Genomic DNA, 22666 nt, shown 5'->3' with positions numbered 1-22666 from the left:
GATGTTCTTATTCATTTTTATTTGTGATATTCAAAAACTTAAAATTGTATTAACTATTGTTTTATCAAAATTATCTTCTATTTCTATTAGATGTGAAAAATACCTTCTTGAAAATTTATAAGAAGATATGTATATGGAGAAATTACATGGTTTTGTTGCTCAGAGGGAGCATGGACTTTTGTGGCGTTTAGTGAAGTTGACAGTGGATGAATCTATTTTCTCGGATCCATACAAGTATAGGAGATTGGTAGAAAAATTGAATAACTTATCTGTTACGAGACCTGATATTACTTTTCTTGTAAGTGTTATAACATTCAATAAAAAATATGAGAATTTTTCGTTTACTTTTTAAATAAGGTTACAACTTACAACATAACCTTGAAAAATATTGGTTCTCATCAAATATAGCTGCATCTTTGTTAAACTCTTATTTTTCAACCAGAAAACAGAGCACTCCTTTGTGAAGAGATAACTTAATTAGGCATGTTACATGTTATGAAATGGCTATAAGCATACAAGATCCTCGTTGCAGAGACAAGAACCTTGATATACTATAGTTTTGATGCCTTTTGTCGATCCAAAATGACAAGATTCTTTCTTAAGATCTTTCCTGTGGTTGATTTTGGAATCTTCTCTATAAAAGTCACTCTTCGCAACCTTTTGTATGGTGCAACCTAGACAAAGAAAACAAACCAATTAACAACATGTGAAGAAAACAAACAACCAACCTTCAAACTCTAGCATTTGCCACTTTCACAAGTATTGGTTATTGTTAAAAATATTACTACAGGATATACAATCTACTTCTGCTCTTGAGAAAGTATAATTCATAGTCATGATTCTCTGAATGAGTATTCCTAACTTACCTGTTGTGCTACAAATTTCTTAATGTCTTCTTCTGTTATCGAGTTATTGGGGGATCGAACAACAAAGGCCACAGGAACCTCACCAGCATTGGCATCGGGGGATCTGATTTGGAATTGACATCAGGAATCATCAAAAGGAAATAACTTGTTTAGATTTTTCATGAAGATATAACTTACGGGATCACTCCAGCATCCGAAATTTCGGGATGAGTAACCAGCAAGTCTTCAAGTTGAGCGGGCGCCACCTAATAAAAAACATGTGTATAAGATGTGCTTGTTTAGTATGCTAATTCTGCTGATATCATGCAAATTGTATAGCGGAAAAATAGTTTTGTTATAAATTGATGGAAATTTTTTCTAACTTTTATAATTCAAATTGTTAAACGGATAAAAAGAAAATCATACTTGATATCCATTACACTTGATAAGCTCTTTTATTCTGTCTACAACAAATAACTGCCCCTTTTCATCAAAATATCCAAGATCTCCTGTAATCATCCAGCCCTCATCAATAATCATGTTCTTTGTTGCTTCAAGATTCTTGAAATATCCTGAAAAAACATGCAATATAAATTCTAATCAGAATTCAGAATCACATTAATTTTAATACAAACTTGAAGACAAGTAATTTATAATTTACCTTTCATCACAGTAGGTCCTCGTAACCAAATCTCTCCTACTTGATTCGGTGGTAGGGTCTCCGATGTTTCTAAACTAACAATTCGAGATTCTACACTTGGAAGCAGTGCTCCACTTGAACCTGAACCAGAAAGGAACCATTCTTCCCTTGAATTTTCTACGGAAACAAGTCCACATGATTCCGTCATGCCATACCCCTGCCACAATTATCACAATCAAATACAAAAATATAATGGATTTAAATTAAATAATTAATCTAACAAAATAATGCTGCAATAAAATATTATATTTTTCGTAGCTATACCTGAACGATTTTTGCTTGAGGTAGAATCTTCGCACACTCCTGAAACACATCTTTTCCCAAGGGAGCAGCACCGCAGGCGAGTTTTTTCAGCGACGACAAGTCATAACGGCTTACAACTTGCCGCCGCTTAACCAGCTCCACCAACACCGGTGGAGCAATAGACAAATGCGTCACTTTAAACTTCTCAATAACCGCCAAAGTCTTCTCCAGTTCAAATCTAACCATTGACACCACTGTATTTCCTCTCCGCAGATGCGTGTACATTATCACGGCCAATCCCAGGACATGATGCATTGGCACTAAACATAAGGCGACGTTCTTCCCCTCGCCGTAATAATCCTGATCCGCTGCTCCCATCAACGCCGTCGCAATGAAGTTTCGATGAGTCAGCATGACTCCCTTGCTTCTTCCTGTGGTTCCTGAAGAGTATAGGACCACCGCCACGTCGGATTGTGAAATGATACCGTTTGCATGAATCTCGTCAGGCAAATTGTTTGATTCTCCGGTAAGATCGTTATAGTCCCAAACCAAAGAACTGAATATTTTCGAGGAAAGTACTCTGGTTGAAGCATCGTCAAGCAATATTGAAGGTATACTTAACGGTAATTGTTCGATTTTGTTTAGAAGCTCTGATACGGTAAAGACGAGTTTGGGATTGGAGTCTTGAATTTGGTTGGAGAGTTCGGAGACGGTGTATAAAGGACTACAGGTGGTGGCAATAGCACCTATGGAAACTATAGCTAGGAAGCATACAGGGAAGCGTATGGAGTTAGGTGCGAATAGCAAAACCACGTCGCCTCGTTGGATTCCGAGGCGGAGTAAGGCGCGGGAGAGGGCGGTGACTTGTGTTTCAAGTTGGCGGAAGGTGAGGGAGTCACCGGTTTGGGCGTCGGAGAGAGCGATGGTGTCGATGACAGAGGAAATGGATTGGAAGAGGAAGGTGGTTAGGGAGAGGTTGGGATCGGTGGGAAGGTGGATGGGCTGTCTTGGTGAGGTATACGTCATCGTTTTGAGGTCGAAGCAGTTTTTCGCCATTGTTAAGTTTGTTAGCTTAGTGTGTTGAAGTTTGATAGTTTTTTCTTCGTTTTTGTGTGAATGGTTTGAAATTGTCTGCTTAGTGGAAGATACGTGTTGAATTTCACGTTTCTTTATTGTCACGATTTTCTATTCAATCCTTCGCGCATTATTCGCTCTTCATCATAAACGGTCAATACTTACCAAACTTTTGAATCATCGCCATAACTAACTTCCATCTTATATATTAAAAACCCTCTTTCATATACTAATTTTCTGTTAAACACCCACCCTGTTAAATATGAAACATATATCCGTTTGTCTCATATCTTATCCATAACCATGCAAATATTAAATGTATTATAATAAGAGATGTAAAAGATAATAATCATAAATAAATGATAGTGATTTAATTACTAAAATCAAACTGCATTTTAAGAGAAGAATATCAAATCAGACATGTCTTTTTTCTTGTTTTCTTTCACCTGACTTCTTATACTCAATAGCACTTGTTTAAAATCCAACCACTAAATAATGTAAAATGCTTATTAAAAAGTATGAAAAGAGACAAACTATATGGGTTTTTTAAACTTGATGGTTGGTTGAAGATTCCAAAAGTAAACTAAAACTTGTAATTGACTTAAAAATATTTTTTTTTGTTGGCCTTTTCAATCCTTTCATTTATTATTCATTTTATATAAACTTAATAAGGATTAGATATCATTAAAGTTCTTATAAATTTAGACATTTCTATTTTTTTCCGTATTTTTAAAAAATTTCATTGAAGAATCGTCCTTCTAAAGTTAGGATTTAGAAATTTTAATTTTTGGTCCCTTCTGATAAAACTGTCATTAAAATTGTCGCTAATTCAGTAGTTAAGTAGTAAATTGTCGCAAAAAATTGTCGCAAAGTGGTAAAAACCGTCGCTAAGTTGTAGGAGAGACCAAAAGTTAAAATTCTTAACTTTAAAGGGACGGTTTTTTAACGAAATTTTTTAGAGGGACGAAAAGTAAAAATGTCTAACTGTATAGGTACTTTAAACATATTTAATCCTAAAATTAAATGATCAAATTTTATATTTATTTATCTCGTGGAAAGAAGAACACATCATTTGTGTGGAGAGGACAATATATCATGGCAGGCAACGTATTTATGAAAAATTAGATAGAGCTCTGAGTAGCAAAAACTGGAGGATAGAATTCTCAGATGTATATGTTAAAGTTTTAACTAGGGTGAATTTTTCAGATCACCACCCTATATTGATTGTACTGGTTGTAGACCCTCGATCTATTGCTCTATGCCTATTTAAATTTGAAATCGCATGGATTCTTAGTTAATCTTATTATACTTTGGTTCGAGATACGTGGAAAATGAATTTTAATATTTATCACAATCTTAAGTAGTTGTCAGAAAAATTTAAAGGATGGAAATATCATACTATTGAGCAAGTAGTCACTAAGAAGAAGAAGAAGATCATGGCTAGACTAGGGGTATTCAACGTTGCATGCAGAGAGGAAACAATCATACAAAGTTAAAGAATCTTGAACAAGATCTTCAAAATTAGTTACATGATATTCTCAAGAGAGAATAGCTGGTGTGATTTCATTGTTCCTGCACAAAGTGGTTAACTGGCGAGGATCATAATACCAGATATTATCACATTAAAATAGCGAGAAGAAGGTGTTGAAACAACATTATCATGCTCAAGGATGATCAAGGGAGGTGGGTAGAGAGAGCATGCAACTTAGACAGTTCATTATTTACATCTATAAAAAATCTCTTCACCATGACCAATAACTCGGGCTTGTGGTGGAAGACGAAAGTTACATTCCTTAGATTTGAGGATGAGGAGATTTAGAAGTTGGATGCGCATGTCACTGATGAAGAATTGCAACATGCTCTTTTTTACTATAAAATCATGGAAAGTGTCAGGTCCATACGATTATCAAGCAGGGTTTATAAAAAAACTTGGAGCATAGTTGGCAAGAGTATGTGCAAGTTGTGCGTAAAGTTTGGAAAACTCCTAGTACGATCACAATGGTGAATCAAACAGATATTTGTTTGATTCCAAAAATGGATCAGACTCAGTTTGTGTCTTAATTCCGGCCCATATCCTTCTGTAACCTTGTGAACGAATTTGTCACTGGGATTCTTGTGGAAAGATTGAAAGTTGTTCTTCTGAAGTTGGTATCTCCGTTTCAAATTGGATTTGTTCCAGGGAGAAACATTCATGAAAAAATCATTGTTGCACAAGAGATGATTCATATCATGAATAAAGTGAATGACAAGCAAAAAAGGATATTTCGTTATAAAAGTCTTGTGAGATATTGGATCGAACTCTAGTATTGTCAAAGGGTAGCTTCTTGGTTCGACAGGATTAAGCATGAAGTTGAAGGTTGTTCACATGCTGGTGTCGAAGATGCTAGGGTTGTTAGCATGTTTAATTAGGTTTTAGTGCTATGTATGGACAATTTGAGATGAAAAAACTTGTTAAGTTAGCTTGTTTATTAAGTTAGCTTGTTAATGGGCCTTGTGGAAAAAGCCCATTAGTTAGTGTCGCTACCGCGAAAATTAACAGAGTCGCCACTAACATATTTATCCTGAAAAGGAAGGGAATGCCAGCAAACCACAAAACAAAACAACGGTCTCACGACCAGAGAAAAAAGGGTAAGGGAGTCGGTTACGCGAGGGGAAGGTATTAGCACCCCACGCGCCCATCGTACTCGATGGTATCCACGCCTGTGTCTAAATCTATGGGTGTGTAAGAGAACTACGCTAATCTGGACTAAAATGAATGCAGAATGTAGGGAAAAGAAAGGATTATGCTCGCACGGGCCCTACCCCGCTGCCTACGTATCTGTTTTGCAGAATCAGAGCTACCGTAGCTCGGCTAACTAATTTCCGTTTGTTTTGTGTTTTTTAGGTGAACGAGTTACATTCACACTCCGCTGCTCGACCTTTGGAGACTTATGTTGGGGAATGGAGCGGAAATAACAAGCTCTTAAGAAAAGAAAATCAAAGAGTGTGGTTTGTGTTTTAAAGAATGCATGAGGAAAACCTAAGCTAAAGGGAAAAGCTTGCTACCTAATGTTATCATACAAAGGGTGCAAATCTAACTAAACTAATCAACCTACGAGGAAAAAGGGAAGCACACAATAAGCACACAAACGAGCATCCGCTCGTAAAGCAAACAAAACCAACGGTACTGACCGAATGGTAGAAAAGCGGTCCCGCCATAGCCAAGGGGAGCAGCTCAACCCAAGTCAACCAAGCATTAGACCTCGCGAAAATGATCGGGCCATAGACAAGAGGGCGGACCCCTCTCAGCAACCAAGCCGTCACGGATCGTAAAGGAAAATGGTGCGTGCGTACACCGAGCATCAACGTCGAGCGACGCGAGCTATAAGAAAGGCGGGGGTCCGGCTACATGAACCCTTTTCCTGACATACTCGATAACAAGATCTTGTGCAGGTTCAGAAGCGAGCAACGCGAGGCGTGCGCATACCAAACAGACTCGATGAGACTAGGCGGGGGTTGATTACGAACCCTTGACCGCATGCCTTCCATGAGGACTTAACGGAGTGCCATATAGGACTTATTACACCGTGACTCCCTGCCGCAAAGCACAAATATAAACACACCAACAAAAACAGAGCCTCTTTCGAGGACTTGGCCAGATGCATGTCTAGGTCCTACTTCTCATGTTAAGGGATGATGCGAGAAAGCGATAAAGTACAGAAAGAAGTAAAAGGGAATAGGGAACGATACCAAACGGATAGCAAATCCGCAATGAGCTAGCACGCGCAAGCAGAGAAGAAACTTCACGTAATCTAACATCCATCAAAGCCAGGAGTCCAGCATAAGCGTCAAAGCGATGCGGTGTGAAAATAAATCACAACCGCTATGTGGTGCGTATCAAACACAACCACACAAGCAACCTGCAAGAGAACACAAGCCAGACAATACAGGAATATACATCTCAATGAATGAGAGACCAGATGAATCGCATCGAAATAGTTCGTGTCCCACAAATAAAGTGGAACACGATGCAAATCAATCGCACCGAAAGCGAATTCGTGTCCCACAAATAAAGTGGAACACGAAGCAAGTCGAATCTCAATCGAAGGCTCTCTCGAAGTACCTCGCACATCTCAGCAGACAAATCAGTAGTAACAAGGAGGCATGCACCCGCCATAAAAAATACTAGCAATTAAATTCTAAATGAATTCTAAAAGAAGATCTAGCAAGATTAAATTGTTTTTTTGTGACATTTTTATCTAACAAGTAATAGAACAAAACTATGTACAAAACAATTAAATTCTAAGAAAAAAAAATACATGTTTTTATTCATTCTTATCATGTTAAGAAACTAACAAAACAATTGATTTTTATGTTTTTGTTACATGAAAGAAATAGGAAACAAAACTAGTTAAAACTACTAATCTAATGGAGAAAAATATATACACAGGGGGGGTGAAAAGCTGAAAACAGTGGTGCAAAGAGAAGTAAGGGCGCAGGGCCCAAGGGAGTTGGCCCAGAGCAATTTTTGTTCTATTCTTTTGTAGCAATGGCCAGAAACAAGGGTGATATGGGCTTGCCTAGGGGTGTATGGTAGTAATTCGTGGCAGGCCCAATGTATTCTATATCCAAATTTGCTTGATCCAATTGCATCAGAATTTTATGATCCACTAATCTTAGATTAATCACAATTAAGGCAAGATTATTTTTATTCACTATGTCAATTAATCACAATTAAGTCACTTGATGTCAAATTAGCAAAATCTCAGATTAACCAAATCAAACAGAAAAGGGATTAGGTTTACGTGTGTTTCCATGGAGATGTTCGTTCTTCTCCTTCCCTCCGCGCGAACTCGACGGCGGCTAAACGTTCCGGCGAAGTCCCCTCCGCTCGTCGCTCACCTTGAACCACAGAACACGTCCTTCTTCACTTGCGGCGCTGCAATGGCCGCGACGGCGAGGCAAACTTGAATCACTCCGTCAATTGACTCTAACGCGCCTCACCTCAACACGTTTTCGTCCCATCCTCTCTTCGCTCTCGTCTTCTCTAAATCTCTGCTTCTGCGTTTTTGTTGTTGTTGATGTGATATGATGATGGAGCTTTTGGATTGAGGACCTTGTTCTTGCGGCAAATTGGAGATGATGAAGTATTGTCGACGATTGCGTTGAAGTCGTTGTATCTGTGAAGCCGCCGCAGTGATGATGTTACTGATTCAATGCTGATGCGAAGTCGAAAGCTCTCAATTGAAGAACGACGATAATGATGCGCGGCGGTGAGGTTATTGTCATAGTTGGAACGGTGAATTTGATGGAGAATTGAAGATTGTAGTGAAGATGATTGTTGAAGAACGATAGATTCGATGGCGATGGTTCAGTGTTGTGATCTTTTCTTGATTTCTGAGGATGAATTGCTTTGGTTAGAGGTGAGTGATTCTCCTTTTTCTGTTACGCTCCTTTTTTGTTATCATTTCCAAATTGAATCAAGATTGGTTTTCTGGTTTTTCTCAATCGATCTTTTCTCTTCTTTTCTGTTTGTGACTTTCTGTTAGGGAGATTGAATTGAAGAATGGATGTCGATGATGAAGATTATGGAGAGATGGTGAAGGTTGAATTGAAGCGTTGGAGAAGATGATTCAGAGAGAGCGAGGTAAAAGTTTGTTACCTTTCTGTTACGTTCTCCCCTGAATTCTGTTACGTGAGTTTTTTGTTCTCAATCTCCAATTCCTTTCGCCGATACTGAGTTCTCTCCTCTTTCTGTCCGAAACCGGTTCGGTTTATTAATAATGGAGAATTTCCCGGCTTTGTAGTTCTTCTTTTGCCAAATACTCAGCTGAACCGTGAATCTCTCCTTTTTTGATGCAGGTGCGGTTCAATTGGTGGTACGGTTTGGTCCAGAAGCTACTGGTTTATTTGTGTAAGCTGTAGGTCGGTTTTCCTCATTTTTCTGAATGTGTAGATTTTGTTTTTTACAGGGCTGAATTGCACCTGAATTGCACCGCAACTCTTGTAGAATGATAGCAGTTGCGTATGGTGCAACTTGTATGTGGCGGACAGAATCGGTGACATCACGAGCCATTTAGCATAGATTTCGATTTAGGACTCTCATGTAACCATGTGTTTTGTGATGTAATGGTATTTTGGATTTGAATTGCAAGGACATTATAATTTGAATTTGAACTTTTGTAATTTTTCTTTTGTAATGAATGAATGATGAATATGGTTGAATGATCTTGAAAATCTTGTATATATGAATGAATCTTCCAACTTGAACCAATTCGTTGTCAAATCAAATGCTTAAGAACGAACCGATTAATCTTGAACACAAATCGAAATTCATGTCATTAAGTAGTCTCTTGAATTGACACAACTTTATTCCTCATACTTGCACAAGAATGTGAATTAAAACCTTGTACGCCGTCCTAGATCCAAGTCAACTTGTATTGCAAACAACGAGTAACAGTGATGAGAACAAAAACTTCTTTGATCACAATGAATCTACAAATTCACCTCTCATGTCATGACTCGCATTGGTATTTCAAACTGACATAACAAAGAAACTTTGAGGAATTCTTGAGGAAGATAAAAATTAAGCACATAAGAACTCCTCCACATGAAATCCAATAAAGCTCAGTTGAATTAACGATTGTAGACACCACGTACAAATGAAACTCTTTATTATTTTTCTTGATTTTTGGCCGACGAAATAAACGTCTACCATAACTTATAGCACAGATAAAGAGGGCAAATTTTGGGGTGCAACAGTTAGTATATTAGGTTTTATTATAAATAGCATACTAGTCTCTCGTCATTGCATGCTGCAAATCCTAATTTAGGGTGAGAGAGATTATTTGTTATTCTTGTAAACTTGTAATCTTGTTGTCTAAGAGAAAGTAAAAGAATAGAAGTTATAAACAATTCTTGTGTTCTTCTTCTTCCTTGTTCTTTATTCTTTCCTTGTTTTATACTTCCTTATTGGCATTGAATTCACAACAAGTCTATTTGGCCAAAGCTTACGGCAAGATTAGCGGAGAATTTATCTAGCACATTTTGAGCGACATAAATTTTCCTGAGAGCATGATGAATTTCGTTGTGCATGCTATTACTAGTGTGGAAACAAATATTAAGTCGAATAGTGCTAGGAGCAAATATTTTAGGCTGCAATAGGGAATTCTCCAAGGGGATCCTATCTCTCCTTATTTGTTTGTGCTATGTATGAACAAGTTTTCTCATCTCATATTGCAATTCATCCATGAGGGAAGATGGAGAACCTTTAATATGGGGAGAAATATAAAAATGGAATTTTGTCCATAGTGAAAAATGCTTGTGCCTCTGAATGTGGTAAATAAGACTTTGAGGTATTTAACTCTAGAACAGTTAGCCTTCTGAATTAAGAAGGTTCTCTAATTTAGATTGACCAAATTCATGATCCTGTGGGGAACCTCTATCTTCTGGACTCTTACCTAATGTTAATAATGAAATTCAAAGCTTTTTTTTTTGTGTGGCCTTAAAGTAAGACAACTGTCCTACATTAAGTAGATAACACACTTAAGTATCACCTTAGGAATATTATTTCTTGGGAACAAATTAAATCATTTCACTTCCCTCCCTTTTTAGGTTGCGTGTTCTTCTAAATAAATATTATTATTATATTATTTCTTTCTTTCTCTTTAAAAACTCCTTGAGTTTCCTTGTTTCTTCTCTATTTATTCTCTCCTTCTTTTACTACATTCTTTAAACTTTTCTTTATTTTTCTTAACACCTTTTCTCTAAAAACGCTCTTTCTTCAGAAAACCCTAAACACGAGATGGCTTCAAGAACTAACTATGGTAATAAGATTCAATTGTTTGTCATCAATGAAAGGCTTATTGATTTTGAGGAAATGATGGCTCAAGACTTTGATCTTCAAAAGATTCTCTCTTATCAAGGCTAGAAACTTACTTCAATATGCTTTATGGTCCTACTTATGCTAATCTTGTCAATGAAGTATGGGTAAATGCCTCTGTCAACGAAATCGACTAGGAATTTTCTATCCAATATGAAGTTTTGTGGCATCCCCATCACATTACATCATCTATTATTTCTAATGTAATAACTTGTGATGATAAAGGTGTTACCCTATATCTTCTCATTTGGGACTCTTATTATCTTCCTCTTTATCTTACTTTTAATGATCTTTCAAACACTACAAAAGTCTTTAATCTTCATTCCACGATATCAGTTTGGTATCAAGTTCTGACTAATTACGTTATGCCAAGGAACAAGAATAAAGAGTTTCTAACTTTGAATGACAAGCTTTTTCTACTTCTCCTCAACTCAAGGATGAGAATCAATCTACCTCAAATTATTTTTTACTACTTGAAGCTGACACTCGTGACCTTTCACAAAGGAGTAACGTCCTTAATTTCTTTTGGACGAATTCTCTCAGAACTCTTCATTCAACAAGGAGAAATTATAACTATGGTTGTTGTTCTTTCAAAAACTTGGTGTGAGAAGTTGAAAGCTGCTAGAAACTATGAAAGCCCAAGACATATGCCTTTTCGGACGGAATCTGAGGCTAAACCTTCTTGTTCTTAGTTCATCACTTTATTTACTCTTGTAGTTTCTCTACTTATTTTGGTTTTGCTTTCATCCTATTTTATGAAATGGTTCTCTTATTTGTATCTATGAAAAAATATCATTTTTTGTCTTTTATTCAATCCTCTGGTTATTGTTTATTCTTTTGGATTGATGACAAAAGGGGAGAAAAGTAATGATTTTGATATATCTGTTTCCCCAAAATACAACCCAAACATGTGATATTTCTTGTGGGAAAACTTTCTATTCAGGAAATTTTATTGCAATATCTTTGTGTTGAGAGATATTTGTGCAAACTCTAATAATATCTAAGATATTATGGATCTATGTTAACCATGTTCTATTACTATGATTAAAAAATTTGTGGAATTTCAAAATCTTATAAGTCTTACTCTCAGGGGGAGCTTGCAAACCTCACTTTGAAGAAGTCACGAAAACTTTGATAATCTTATTCTCAAGGGGAGCTTACAAACCTCACTCTAATGAAGCTAAATATTTTATTAGGTTTAAAACTCAGAGGGAGCATACAAACCTAAGTCAGTTGTTCTAAAATATTTTTGTGTATCAAAGTAAAAATTATTCATCAATATACAAGTATTTTCCATCAACAAAAAGAGGGACATTGTTGGAACAAGTTTAGTTCTGCAACTAATCCTTTAGTTTCGATCATAACAAAGTATAAAATATATAGAGATCAATTTTGTACTCTAATATTTTATTAAGTGTGCAGATTCTGATAAGCAGACTCTGGACTAGCAAGTTTTGGATTCTAGACCAATAAAGTTATGGACTCTGAACAAGCAACTCTAATCTTCGGATGTCAAACGCATTATGAACCTTTGATAATACAAATATGTGTTAACAACGAAAATCTACATCTGAATTGTCAAGTCAACTCTTATGGAAGAATCTTATCCAGAATGACCTTAATATATTCAAGACTCTAAAGTCTCGCGTTCTCAAAGATCTAAAGACTGATTCTGAACTCTAATCAAGCTTCATCATATCTTATTAGAAGCCTTTGACTCAAGAAGTTAACTCCGAAGGAATATAGTGAGGAATTATTCAAAAGGTACAAAATCAAATATCCTATCCACTACCTTACATATCAGGATAAAGGACTGTATTGTTGTACCAACTTCATTTCAACACGTCCTATCCTTCCTTCCACTATGATGCGAGTTCCACTCTACTATTATACTATTAAACGTCTTCATGCAAGCTATGCTATTAATAATTCCAACTTCACCCTCCAACGGATATATTCTTCATCTATATAAAGTGGTCTTTGAAGCATAAAAAAAAGTAAGAGAAATCAGGTGAGAAGCACTTAGAACTAAATTCTAAGAAACTACACAAATAAGAGATCCACACTTTGCAAAGCTTTATAATTTTTCATTCTTTGTTTGAAAAACTTGTTGCATTGAAATTGTGTGCATCAGCTTTCTTAGAAGCACATTGTAAACAAAAATTTTGTATTCTTAATTAATTGGTTAAATTCCTTGAGGGACTAGGGTATAATAAGAGTACCTTGACAATTTTAGTCAATACCATTCCCGTTCCTTTGTATATTTAGCAACAACTTAAGCAATCAATCATGAATACCTCAAGTGATGTGTGTGATAACAAGTGTACCATAAAGGTAAACAAGTAAGTATAACAAGGAGATCAATGTATAAGACTCAAATGTAAATGGTGGATAAGAGGATGTTTATACCTTTGAATCATTTTCATGTATGAATGAATATGATGGATGATGAATGGATATCTCATGCATGTGATTAGTAAACAAAGTATATATACAATGATAATATTATAAACAAGGTAAAAAAATACAAGGATAAAAATCAACAATTATATACACACAAGTGGGAAAAGATCAAAGCTACAAGTTATATTGACATGGTTGGAGCTAAGGATCAAAGATGTTTCAATTTAGGGTTTTGAAATTAGGGTTTTAAAACTCCTAAACCTGATTGATTTCAAGTTTAATTAAAAGACCAAACTCTAAAGGAGAGTTGGTTTAAGGGAACATGGTATCATCAAGGTTGATTTTAACCTAGTCCTAGTTGGTTCACACAAAAATATTGACAAGTTACTTGGTGAAAATATTAAAAGAAAATGATTTTTTAATGTTTTAAAACATATAAAAGACTTGTTTTTTTTATTTAATTTAAAAAATAATTAAATAAATAATATTTTTGGGTTTTTTTTTAAATATATTCATTAAATATAGGGTTAAATACATTTCACCCCTCTGCCAAAGTAGCGAGTTTCGGTTTTCCCCCTTATTAAAAAAAATTTTAGCCTTTGCTATCACCTGTTTGGCTGGCTGTGCTGGGAGAATCTTGCTGACTGGGCGCCATAATCCTTGTTTGGATGACTGGGCTGCTGCATTTGGAAAGCTTGAAAAATGCAAAAGCTTACCACCAAACCATGCATGTTTTGTTGCTTATAATTGCAAATCAGTTCTATATATTAATACTCTATTATTTTTCAATAATATATAAATTAAAAAAGCTGTACATATATAAATGTATTTTAATAAATGTTTTTTTTATAAAATATTTAGTTAATGTTTTTAATTAATGTTTTTAATTAACTTTTTTTTATAATTACGTTTTTTTAATTAACTTTTTTCAATAATTACGTTTTTTTAATTAACTTTTTTTTAATATATAAATGTTAATTAAAACGTTTTTTTAAATAATTTTATATAATTATATAAATAAAACGTTAATTAAAATTACTAAAAAAATATAATTATATAAAATATGTTATATGTACAGCTATTTTATATAAACATTTTAAAAATATATTATATGTACAGCTATTTTATTTTAACGTTTTTTTAATAATTTTAATAAACATTTTATTAATTATTTTAAATAACTATTATATTAAAAACGTTAACTAAATACATTTAAATAATACATTTATATAATTATTTAAAAACGTTAAAAATGTTAATTATATTAAAAAAACTGTAATAATATTTTATAATTATATAATTATTAAATAATACATTTATATAATTATTTAAATATTTTATATGTACAGCTTTTTTAAATATAATTATATAAAAAACGTTAATTAAAATACATTTAAATATTTTATAATTATATAATTATTAAAAATAATTTTGGAAAAAATGTAAATAAAAACGTTAATAAAAACGTTAATAATTATAAAAATATTAATAAAATAAAAATGTAAATAAAAACGTTAATAAAAATGTTTTATAAATTTTTTAACATTTTAAAAAAACTGGGCAATTATTTTTAAAAAATGTTGATAATGTTTATAAAATGTTAAAAAAATGTATAAAACGTTTTCAAAAAACCTAGGCAATAATTTTTTTAACAATATATATATATATATATTTTTATTGTTTTTCAAATTTGTATATATTATAAAAAATCTGGGCAATTAAAATAGTTATTAAAATATTTCAATGTATTTTAATTAACGGTTTTTTATAAAATATTTAAATATGTAAAATGTTTATTAAAATGTTAAAAATGTTTATTATTAAAAGAATGGAGTATTATTGAAAAACTAAATAAAAGAATGGACTATTATTGAAAAACTATATACAGCTTTTTTAATTTATATATTATTGAAAAAGTTAATTAAAAAACGAATTAATATGCACAGCTTTTTTAATTGAAAAAGAATGGAATATTATTATATAGAACATTTTTGCAAATATAAACAACAAAACATACATTGTTTGGTGGTAAGCTTGCAGCAATGTATCATTAGTGACCTGAATCTTGTTTTCTAAGGGGCAAATGCTAAATTTTTTTTTAATAAGGGGGAAAACCGAAACTCGCTACTTTGGCAGGGGGTGAAATGTATTTAACCCTTAAATATATAGGTTAAATAAGAAGTGTGCAAAAAATCACTAAAAAATAAGTTGATTTGCTATCTTAATCAATTAATTAAATTTGCAAAAGAAATAAAGAAAATTAGTAGTAAAAATAAAGGGATTGTTGCCAATGGGGTTTGAACCCATGTCATCACTCCTGCAAGTAAAAAGCTTAGCCATTGGGCCAAAGGCTTGCATCTAATCATAAGGCCCAAAAGCATCATGTGAAGATAAGTAGTAAATGGTTAGAAACGCAAAATAAACACCAAAAGTGCAAAAGGGGGGATTCAAACCCACGCCCTTGGATACCAAAGCCTTAAAACACACGCGCTAGCCAACTGAGCCAATTCAATTAGTCATTAAACATATGCATATCAATAAAAATAAAATAAACTCAGTTTTGAAACCAGTTTTCAAACTTCATCTTCAACCTTACGATCACCATGTTTTTCAGAAAATCATCAACTTCAAACCTCAACCATTTTCAAAAATGTAAAAGGCAAATATGTTCAGAATTCAATCACGAACTCAACCATGTATCACTTGTTCATTTATATTAACTTTAATTCCTGAATTTTTCAGAAAACGTGAAGAACCTTAGAATTTAAAAATTCAAATTAAAAGGCTAACATGAACAATTAATCTTGAACAAGTTATTGGATCTGCAAGCAAGGATTATGCATATTTGATTCAAAGTTTGAAACCTGGTTCTTCATGGAATGGCTTGAATTCAAGTGTTATGGTGCCCTTTTCACAATTTCATATCTCTTAGCTCAAGCATTGAAATCTTGTGCTGATGGTCTCTTTGGAAAGCTCTTGCAACACTCTTCAACTTTGGTCTTCGGTTCCCTTTCAGATTCATCTTGGATCTTGGTGAAAAATGTCCATAAAGTTAGGGAAAACTAGGTTAAAACACTTAGAAATTTTCTAAGTCTTTTGTTTGAAATTTCACGATCCCATAACTCTCAAATGATTCATTTTTTAGGAAAAAGTTATATGTGACAAAGTTGTTGTATGGAACAAGATCTATTACTTTCATGTTGGAAGATTTTTCAGTTCCTATTTGAATTTTGAAGTTACTTGCACATGAAGTTATGGCTAAAAAGCTTGAAAATATTTAGAAATTTTCTAAGTCTTTGAAATTTTCCAACTTTGACTTTTGTTGACTTTTTATTCTTGATTGATTTTTCTTGATCCAATGACTCAAATAATCATATGTTAATGATTTTCATCTTTTAAAGTCCATGGTTCACCAAATTTCCCAAAAGTCAAAGGTAGTCTTGAATAGTTGACTTTTTCCAATTGAATTGCATTCTTGTGAATTTCAGTTGAATCAAGCTTTCCTCTTCAAATTAATGACAAGAGTGAGTTATAATGTTGCATTAGAGATCCTTGAATCATGGTTTGAGCTATGGAGCCATGTATTGATTAAAAGTCAACTCCCAAAATGAATTAGGTCAAAAACCCTAATTTGTGTACCTGATGAAATTGCAAGTTATTAGTCTTGAATTGAGCCACTCTTGGACTTGGATTTTGATGGGGATAATCATTTGAGCATATTATAATACTTGAGATCCTTTGTGGGTCTCAAAACCCTAATCTTTCCTGAGTCTCCTGATCAACCACCTACCTTGGGAAACAAGTAACAAGCAAAACACAATCTCTTTTTTTGTATATTTGGTTAGAAAATGATATATGGACAATGATGATGATGACCACACTATGCACAAAATGATATGGGATCTCAGGGTCAAAAATTAGGGTACAACAATACTGCATAAAATTAGACAATTTCTTTGTACACCCATATAGGGTGGAAACACCCCTAAAAACCTCAAAAATACCCTTCGGATATGCATATCTGAAGGCACCCTTATTTCATTTTCAATTATTTCGGATATGCATATCTGAAATCACCCTTGTTTGAACTTTTTTTAAATATTTTAGACATGCATATCCGAAAATACCATGAACCTACTTCGGATATGCATATCTAAAATTTGCTCAGAGTCCTTCATTTTTTAAAAACAACAACATTGTATTGTCACAATCGGAGCACCTCCGATTAAAATCGCCGCCGTCTTCTTTGTTGTATCTCTGAAAATATGCGGGGATGTTCTTCTATTTCTTCCGGTTTTCTGAACCACCACCCAGGGACCATCTTCTCTAGTAGGCTTCTCATTTGCTGCCCCGTCATTAACTTTCTGAACAATGGTATTTCCGTCATCTCTTGGAGTATGTGCGACTTGAAATTCTCCACATCCGTCTTTGACATGCCCAAATCTGCCACAAATCATGCATAGGCGGTGGAGACCTTCGTATTCTATTTTGTAGTGCCGCCCTTTTATGGAAAACATAGCAAGCAGCAGTTTTGTGAGATCCATTTGCACACACAATCTAGCATATTTCCCTCTTTCAATACACAGAGTGTTCCTATCCACCTTTACTGTTTGCCCAATTCTATTGCCGATAAAGGATAAGACTCTGGCATCGTAATATTCTAAGGGAAGTCCTGAGATTCTCACCCATACAGCAATCTCCTCAATAGCATCACTAGTTGGACAGAAATTTGGTCTCCATTCTCTAACTGTGAGGTAGTGATCATAAATCAACCAAGGCCCTTCCATCAAAGCATTATCATGATCTGTATCGCTGGTAAAGGAAACCATGAAATAGTCATTACCCAGATCAACAACGCTTATTGTACCATTTCTCGCCCACATCTGGTTTAAACGATTTTCCAGGGCTCTGTAGCCTATTCGCTTTCCCAGCATTTTTACAATCACTCCTTTCCTCCATGGTCCAGCAATTCTTTCCTCTTCCTTTTCAGACAGTATGATTTCCGGACACTCATACTCTCCAAATCGATGTTCCGCAATTTGCATTTCCCCACACAAATTAGTATCAGTGACTCCATGTTCTTCTTGTGATATTTGTTGAAATGACTCTGACGTTGATCCGAGAAACAGCTCCTTGAAAGAGATGGGTTTTTGTGCGCCACTATGAACGAAAACAATATTATCCTCTATCCCATCTAGTCCCTTTCCTTTGAATTTTTTAGTGCTCCGCTCACGAGGATCTTCCTCTTCATCATTCCGCTTTCCTTCATGGACAAACCCTAGCAGAGGGTTCATCATTCCGCTTTTTTGAATGAAATAAGGTTACTAATTGTTGTGTGTTGTTGAGAAGTTGAAGAGAAGAGTTGAGGAACATAAAGAGGAACCAAAGAGGAAGAGGACCAAAATCAAGAATTTGGCTAAGGTAAGGGGGGACTCTTCCAATTACCATCTCTTATCGTGTTATGAATGATAGGGCATGATTAGGGATATTGTTTGGATCAATTTGATCATATTTCAGAGTTAGGTTTCAGGATAATTTTAATAGAAGTTGAATAATTGATGAATACCTCTGTGAATTCTATATAGAATTGTATGTTAATTGATGTTTGTGTTGTGGGTATTGTATCAATTGTTGTGTTGTTGCGTTCTTCCATGAACACTGAATCTGAGTTATGGGTTTCCAATAATTGGATAGAAAGTTAGATTTTAATGTGTAAAAGTGACATAGGATAATAGATTGATGAAATTGGATGAATACCATATGTTAATGTGTGAAAATATGGTGTTTTAGACTTAAAATCATAGCTTGTTATGAGTGAAAACGAGTGGAAAACGGAATGGTGCGAAATTGCATATTTTGGGAGAAATACTGGTGTTTTGCGTATGGAATTATTGATACGCATATGGGATGAAGCCATACGCGTATGGGCGTGTTGATACTCGTATGGAAATTTTAAGTGGAAAATTAGTTCTGTTGATTCACGTATGGGACAGTTGATACGCGTATGGGTCTGGGTGATACTCGTATGGGAGGTGCCATACTCGTATGGCTTCTGTGTGTAAAAATTATGTTTTTGTGATTTTCTTCGAAAGTTCAACGATGCGTAACTTTTTATCCGTAACTCCGGTTTTAGTGCCGTTTCGAGTATGACGAACCTCATGAGATAACCTATGAGTTTAAATGATAAAATAAGGTGTAGCTTTCAATTAATTTTGAATTATGAATTTATTGCTTGATGAATGATGTATTGTACATATATTTGATGAGATACGACAATACATGCTATGTTTTAAACATGATTCGTATGATGATTTGTTTGATTGTGTAATGGAGCTCATGAGATATTTCATGTGATGATATGAGTATGATGTGAATACTTTGTTCGTTTAATGGATGATATATTGTTGACATATATGATGGGATGTGACAGTATAAGATATGTTTGAAAACATGATTATGTGATGATTGTTGAGAATTGTACAATGATGATTGACTTGTTTTAGAAGATGTGAATACATGTATATTCTTACTTTGATGATGATGATTAGTGTAATACATGTATGTTCTGTAATGATGGTGATGATGATTGATTTGTGATGAATGATGCTGATACATATAAACATACTTAATAATGATGATGATGATGATGAAATGAGTATAGGATGATGGTACTCATAGAATGATGATGATTAAAGTATGTTGTATATATGTTTGCATGAATTCATGACCATTGATGAGGGCTGAAGGGCAAGATTCCCATTGTGTGGAATCTGTGCTGGCAGGACCGTATCTGGATGATGTTAGATCGGTCGGTGGGTTATTCCCATTAATGATGTTTGGTACCACATGCATAGAGTCAGTTGCATTCATATGCATGAATTTGATACATGACTGAATGTACTTCATTGTTATGATTGGTAATATGTGTTGTGTGTGATGGTGGACTATCTGAATATAGATGAATTGGGTGAATAATATAACTATTGATGTGTTGTTATTTATAATGCAATAATATTTGTTAATTGAGAATGAGACTCACCCTTACACTATATTTTTCAGATTGAGGCTAGCGGCTTCGACTTGGTGAGGATTAGCTCATGATTCGATAGGTTGTTTAGCGTCGGGTCATGCTCTGATAGATGTAACACTGGGGGAAACGTTGTTTTAAGCTTATGATAAGAACTCTGTTTTGTTTAATTTATTTTGAGGATTGAAAGCATTGACGATGTAAAGCTAGTTTTGATGGTTTATTCCGCTGTGTAAACATGAGATATTTGCTTTATGAGTTATGTTAAGATGTTTCTTCAGTGAATGCATGACATACGACTGATAATGTTTATTTTATTATGAATTATGACGCCCTTGTGCATGTTACTCTGATTTATTTAATTAATTTCCGCAGGGTTTAGAAGGGTGTTACAATAGTGGTATCAGAGCAGGTCGGTCCGTCCGGCCAATTGTCGAGTCAGTTGAGTTGCGCGACAGTTGAATACTGTAGGCGTATTATCCCTTGGTACGCGACATGTGAGTGAATCACTGTCAGTACTTGTTTGTTTTGTTGCAGGAGTTGGTTTGAGCGAAGTGGGGGACAAGTTTTGCTTCTCGAAAGAGGATTAGTGCAAGTTTGCAATGAGGATTGCTGTAGTGATGCTTCAGAAATCGAACTTCGGCGATGGAATGTGTCGCTTAAGTTATAAGAAGTTTGGGAGCAAAGAGATATGATAAAGGGCTGTATAGAATGTTATTGATCTGAAGAGGATGAGTTTCGGAGTGGAATTTCCGCAAGCAAAACGCAGGAAAGTTGTTGAATCGTTATGAAACTTTGAAAATTCATAACTAGAGTTCTGGACATCCGATTCGAGTTCCATTTGAAGCGTCGGAAAGCTAACGAGATGAACTTTGTTATAAAAATGGTTGTAGAAGCTGTAACATATTTAATTGTGATAGGATGATGTTGGAAATACGTGAAGTTGCGGTTACGCTTGCTCTTAGAACTAGACTTGTTGGTTAGTACTGAACGGGATGTCAATGTCAGAGTTGAACGAATTGAAGGAATATTTAAAGGGTTTGTTGAGGAGAAATTTTATAGATTACGTGTACCATTTGAGGAGTTTTGGAAATATCGTTTAGAGTGTCGCTGCATGGCGTCGGTGTTGCATTTTCGGATAACAATTGGAAAATGCGTATCTTGAGTTCCGAGTGTCGGATTAATATGCCGTTTGAGACTACGAAGAGGTGAAATTATATTGTACCTTATGGGAGAGTTATAAATACAATAGAGGTAATTCTATGAGGAGAGATTCCAAATTAGGTTAAGAAAGCGTGAAGCTTGTTGAATAGGAATGCCTACTACTGCAATTGTTGGAAACGAAGTTGAGTAGAACATGTTATTGATGAATAAGTTGATGAGACGTTCGGTAATAAATATGATTTGAATGACGATGGATTTTAGTGAGAATTGAATTAGTAGTAAAGGTGAAATAAACTTTAGAACGGTTGAAGTCGTATTTATGATGCCAAAGCAATGACATATATAAAAGAAGAATTGTAGAAGATTTCTAACACCTATTGATGTGAGGAAGACTTTGTGGAGATTCCGAGTGGAATGATATTTGGACGCGAAAGATGTCATGGGATTTAGAGTAAAACCATAAGTTATGAATGTTGTCGCGGTCTTTTGCTAAGATGAGGATTTTGATTTGGAACGAGATGAATAGTAATGTACGAGTATATTAGTGATTATGAAGTCAGAAGTACTTAACAAGCCTGTGATGCTAAGTGACTATGAAGCGGATTGTGTAAAATGTTTGGACGTTGGTGTCTCACCGATAATATCAAATGAGAGGGAAGCGTGCGAGTTGTAAAGACTCAAAGTGAATTATTGGGCTATGACGATGTTAATGAGTTTGAGTGCAAACTCGAAAAGGACATTATTATGTAGTAACGACGGTTTTCGCTTAAATATGGTTGTCGACTATCTATTGACAAATTTAGGAATTGATCACCCTAAATCTCTTGTTGGTAGTAGATGGAATCATATAAATGGGATGAACTTGTTTTGTTACCTTAATGGTATAAGTTGTGTGGGATATTAAACCGTGAGAATAATCACTCGCCATGTTGTGTGAACTTATGAATAAGTGAATATGAAGGAGTGCAACATAATGGACAATAACTTAAGACGGGTAATCAGAGTCGCGCAACGAAAGTGTGTAGAGTAGTGTTATGAGTATTACTCGTGGGTTGTGAGGAATTAATATGTCAGGAGCCTACATAGAGAATATATATTGGTCTATATGTTTGATTTAGAATCTAGTGGATGTAAGGATGTTGTACCAGAGAATTAGAACCCTTTTGAATAATTGTCGAGATGATGAATATGTTATTGTGGTTGTACGTAGTTAACGAGTATGTATTCGGCGAAGTTAAGACGGTGAGTTGATACCATATGATGCTATAATAATTCTGTGTCGTTGTTAAGATGTTATTGTAGATTCCAGATATAATGAGGAATTATACTCTAAGAAGGACGAAGTTGAT

The 22666-nt window shown here is 34.6% G+C and overlaps 2 protein-coding genes across 2 annotated transcripts; both read right to left on the bottom strand.

Moving 5' to 3' along the window:
* Positions 1–386: 386 nt before the first annotated feature.
* On the bottom strand, positions 387–2983 carry LOC131636529 (probable CoA ligase CCL10). The gene is made up of 6 exons (XM_058907139.1): positions 1810–2983; positions 1507–1702; positions 1272–1417; positions 1044–1111; positions 867–969; positions 387–674 (listed from the first exon to the last, which is right to left on the bottom strand). Exons 1-6 carry the CDS (start codon positions 2842–2844, stop codon positions 552–554), a joined length of 1671 nt encoding a protein of 556 aa, XP_058763122.1. The 5' UTR covers positions 2845–2983; the 3' UTR covers positions 387–551.
* A 14324-nt stretch (positions 2984–17307) lies between these two features.
* LOC131636537 (uncharacterized) lies at positions 17308–18423 on the bottom strand. Its single transcript, XM_058907147.1, has one exon. The coding sequence runs from the start codon at positions 18421–18423 to the stop codon at positions 17308–17310; it is 1116 nt and encodes a 371-aa protein (XP_058763130.1).
* Between the last annotated feature and the right edge of the window lie 4243 nt (positions 18424–22666).

The sequence above is a fragment of the Vicia villosa genome, unplaced genomic scaffold, assembly GCF_029867415.1.
Source record: "Vicia villosa cultivar HV-30 ecotype Madison, WI unplaced genomic scaffold, Vvil1.0 ctg.001771F_1_1, whole genome shotgun sequence".
In the NCBI taxonomy this organism is placed as follows: Eukaryota; Viridiplantae; Streptophyta; class Magnoliopsida; order Fabales; family Fabaceae; genus Vicia; species Vicia villosa.
The sequence above is the reverse complement of the archived record's forward strand: the minus strand, read 5'-3'. Positions and strand labels throughout refer to the sequence as shown.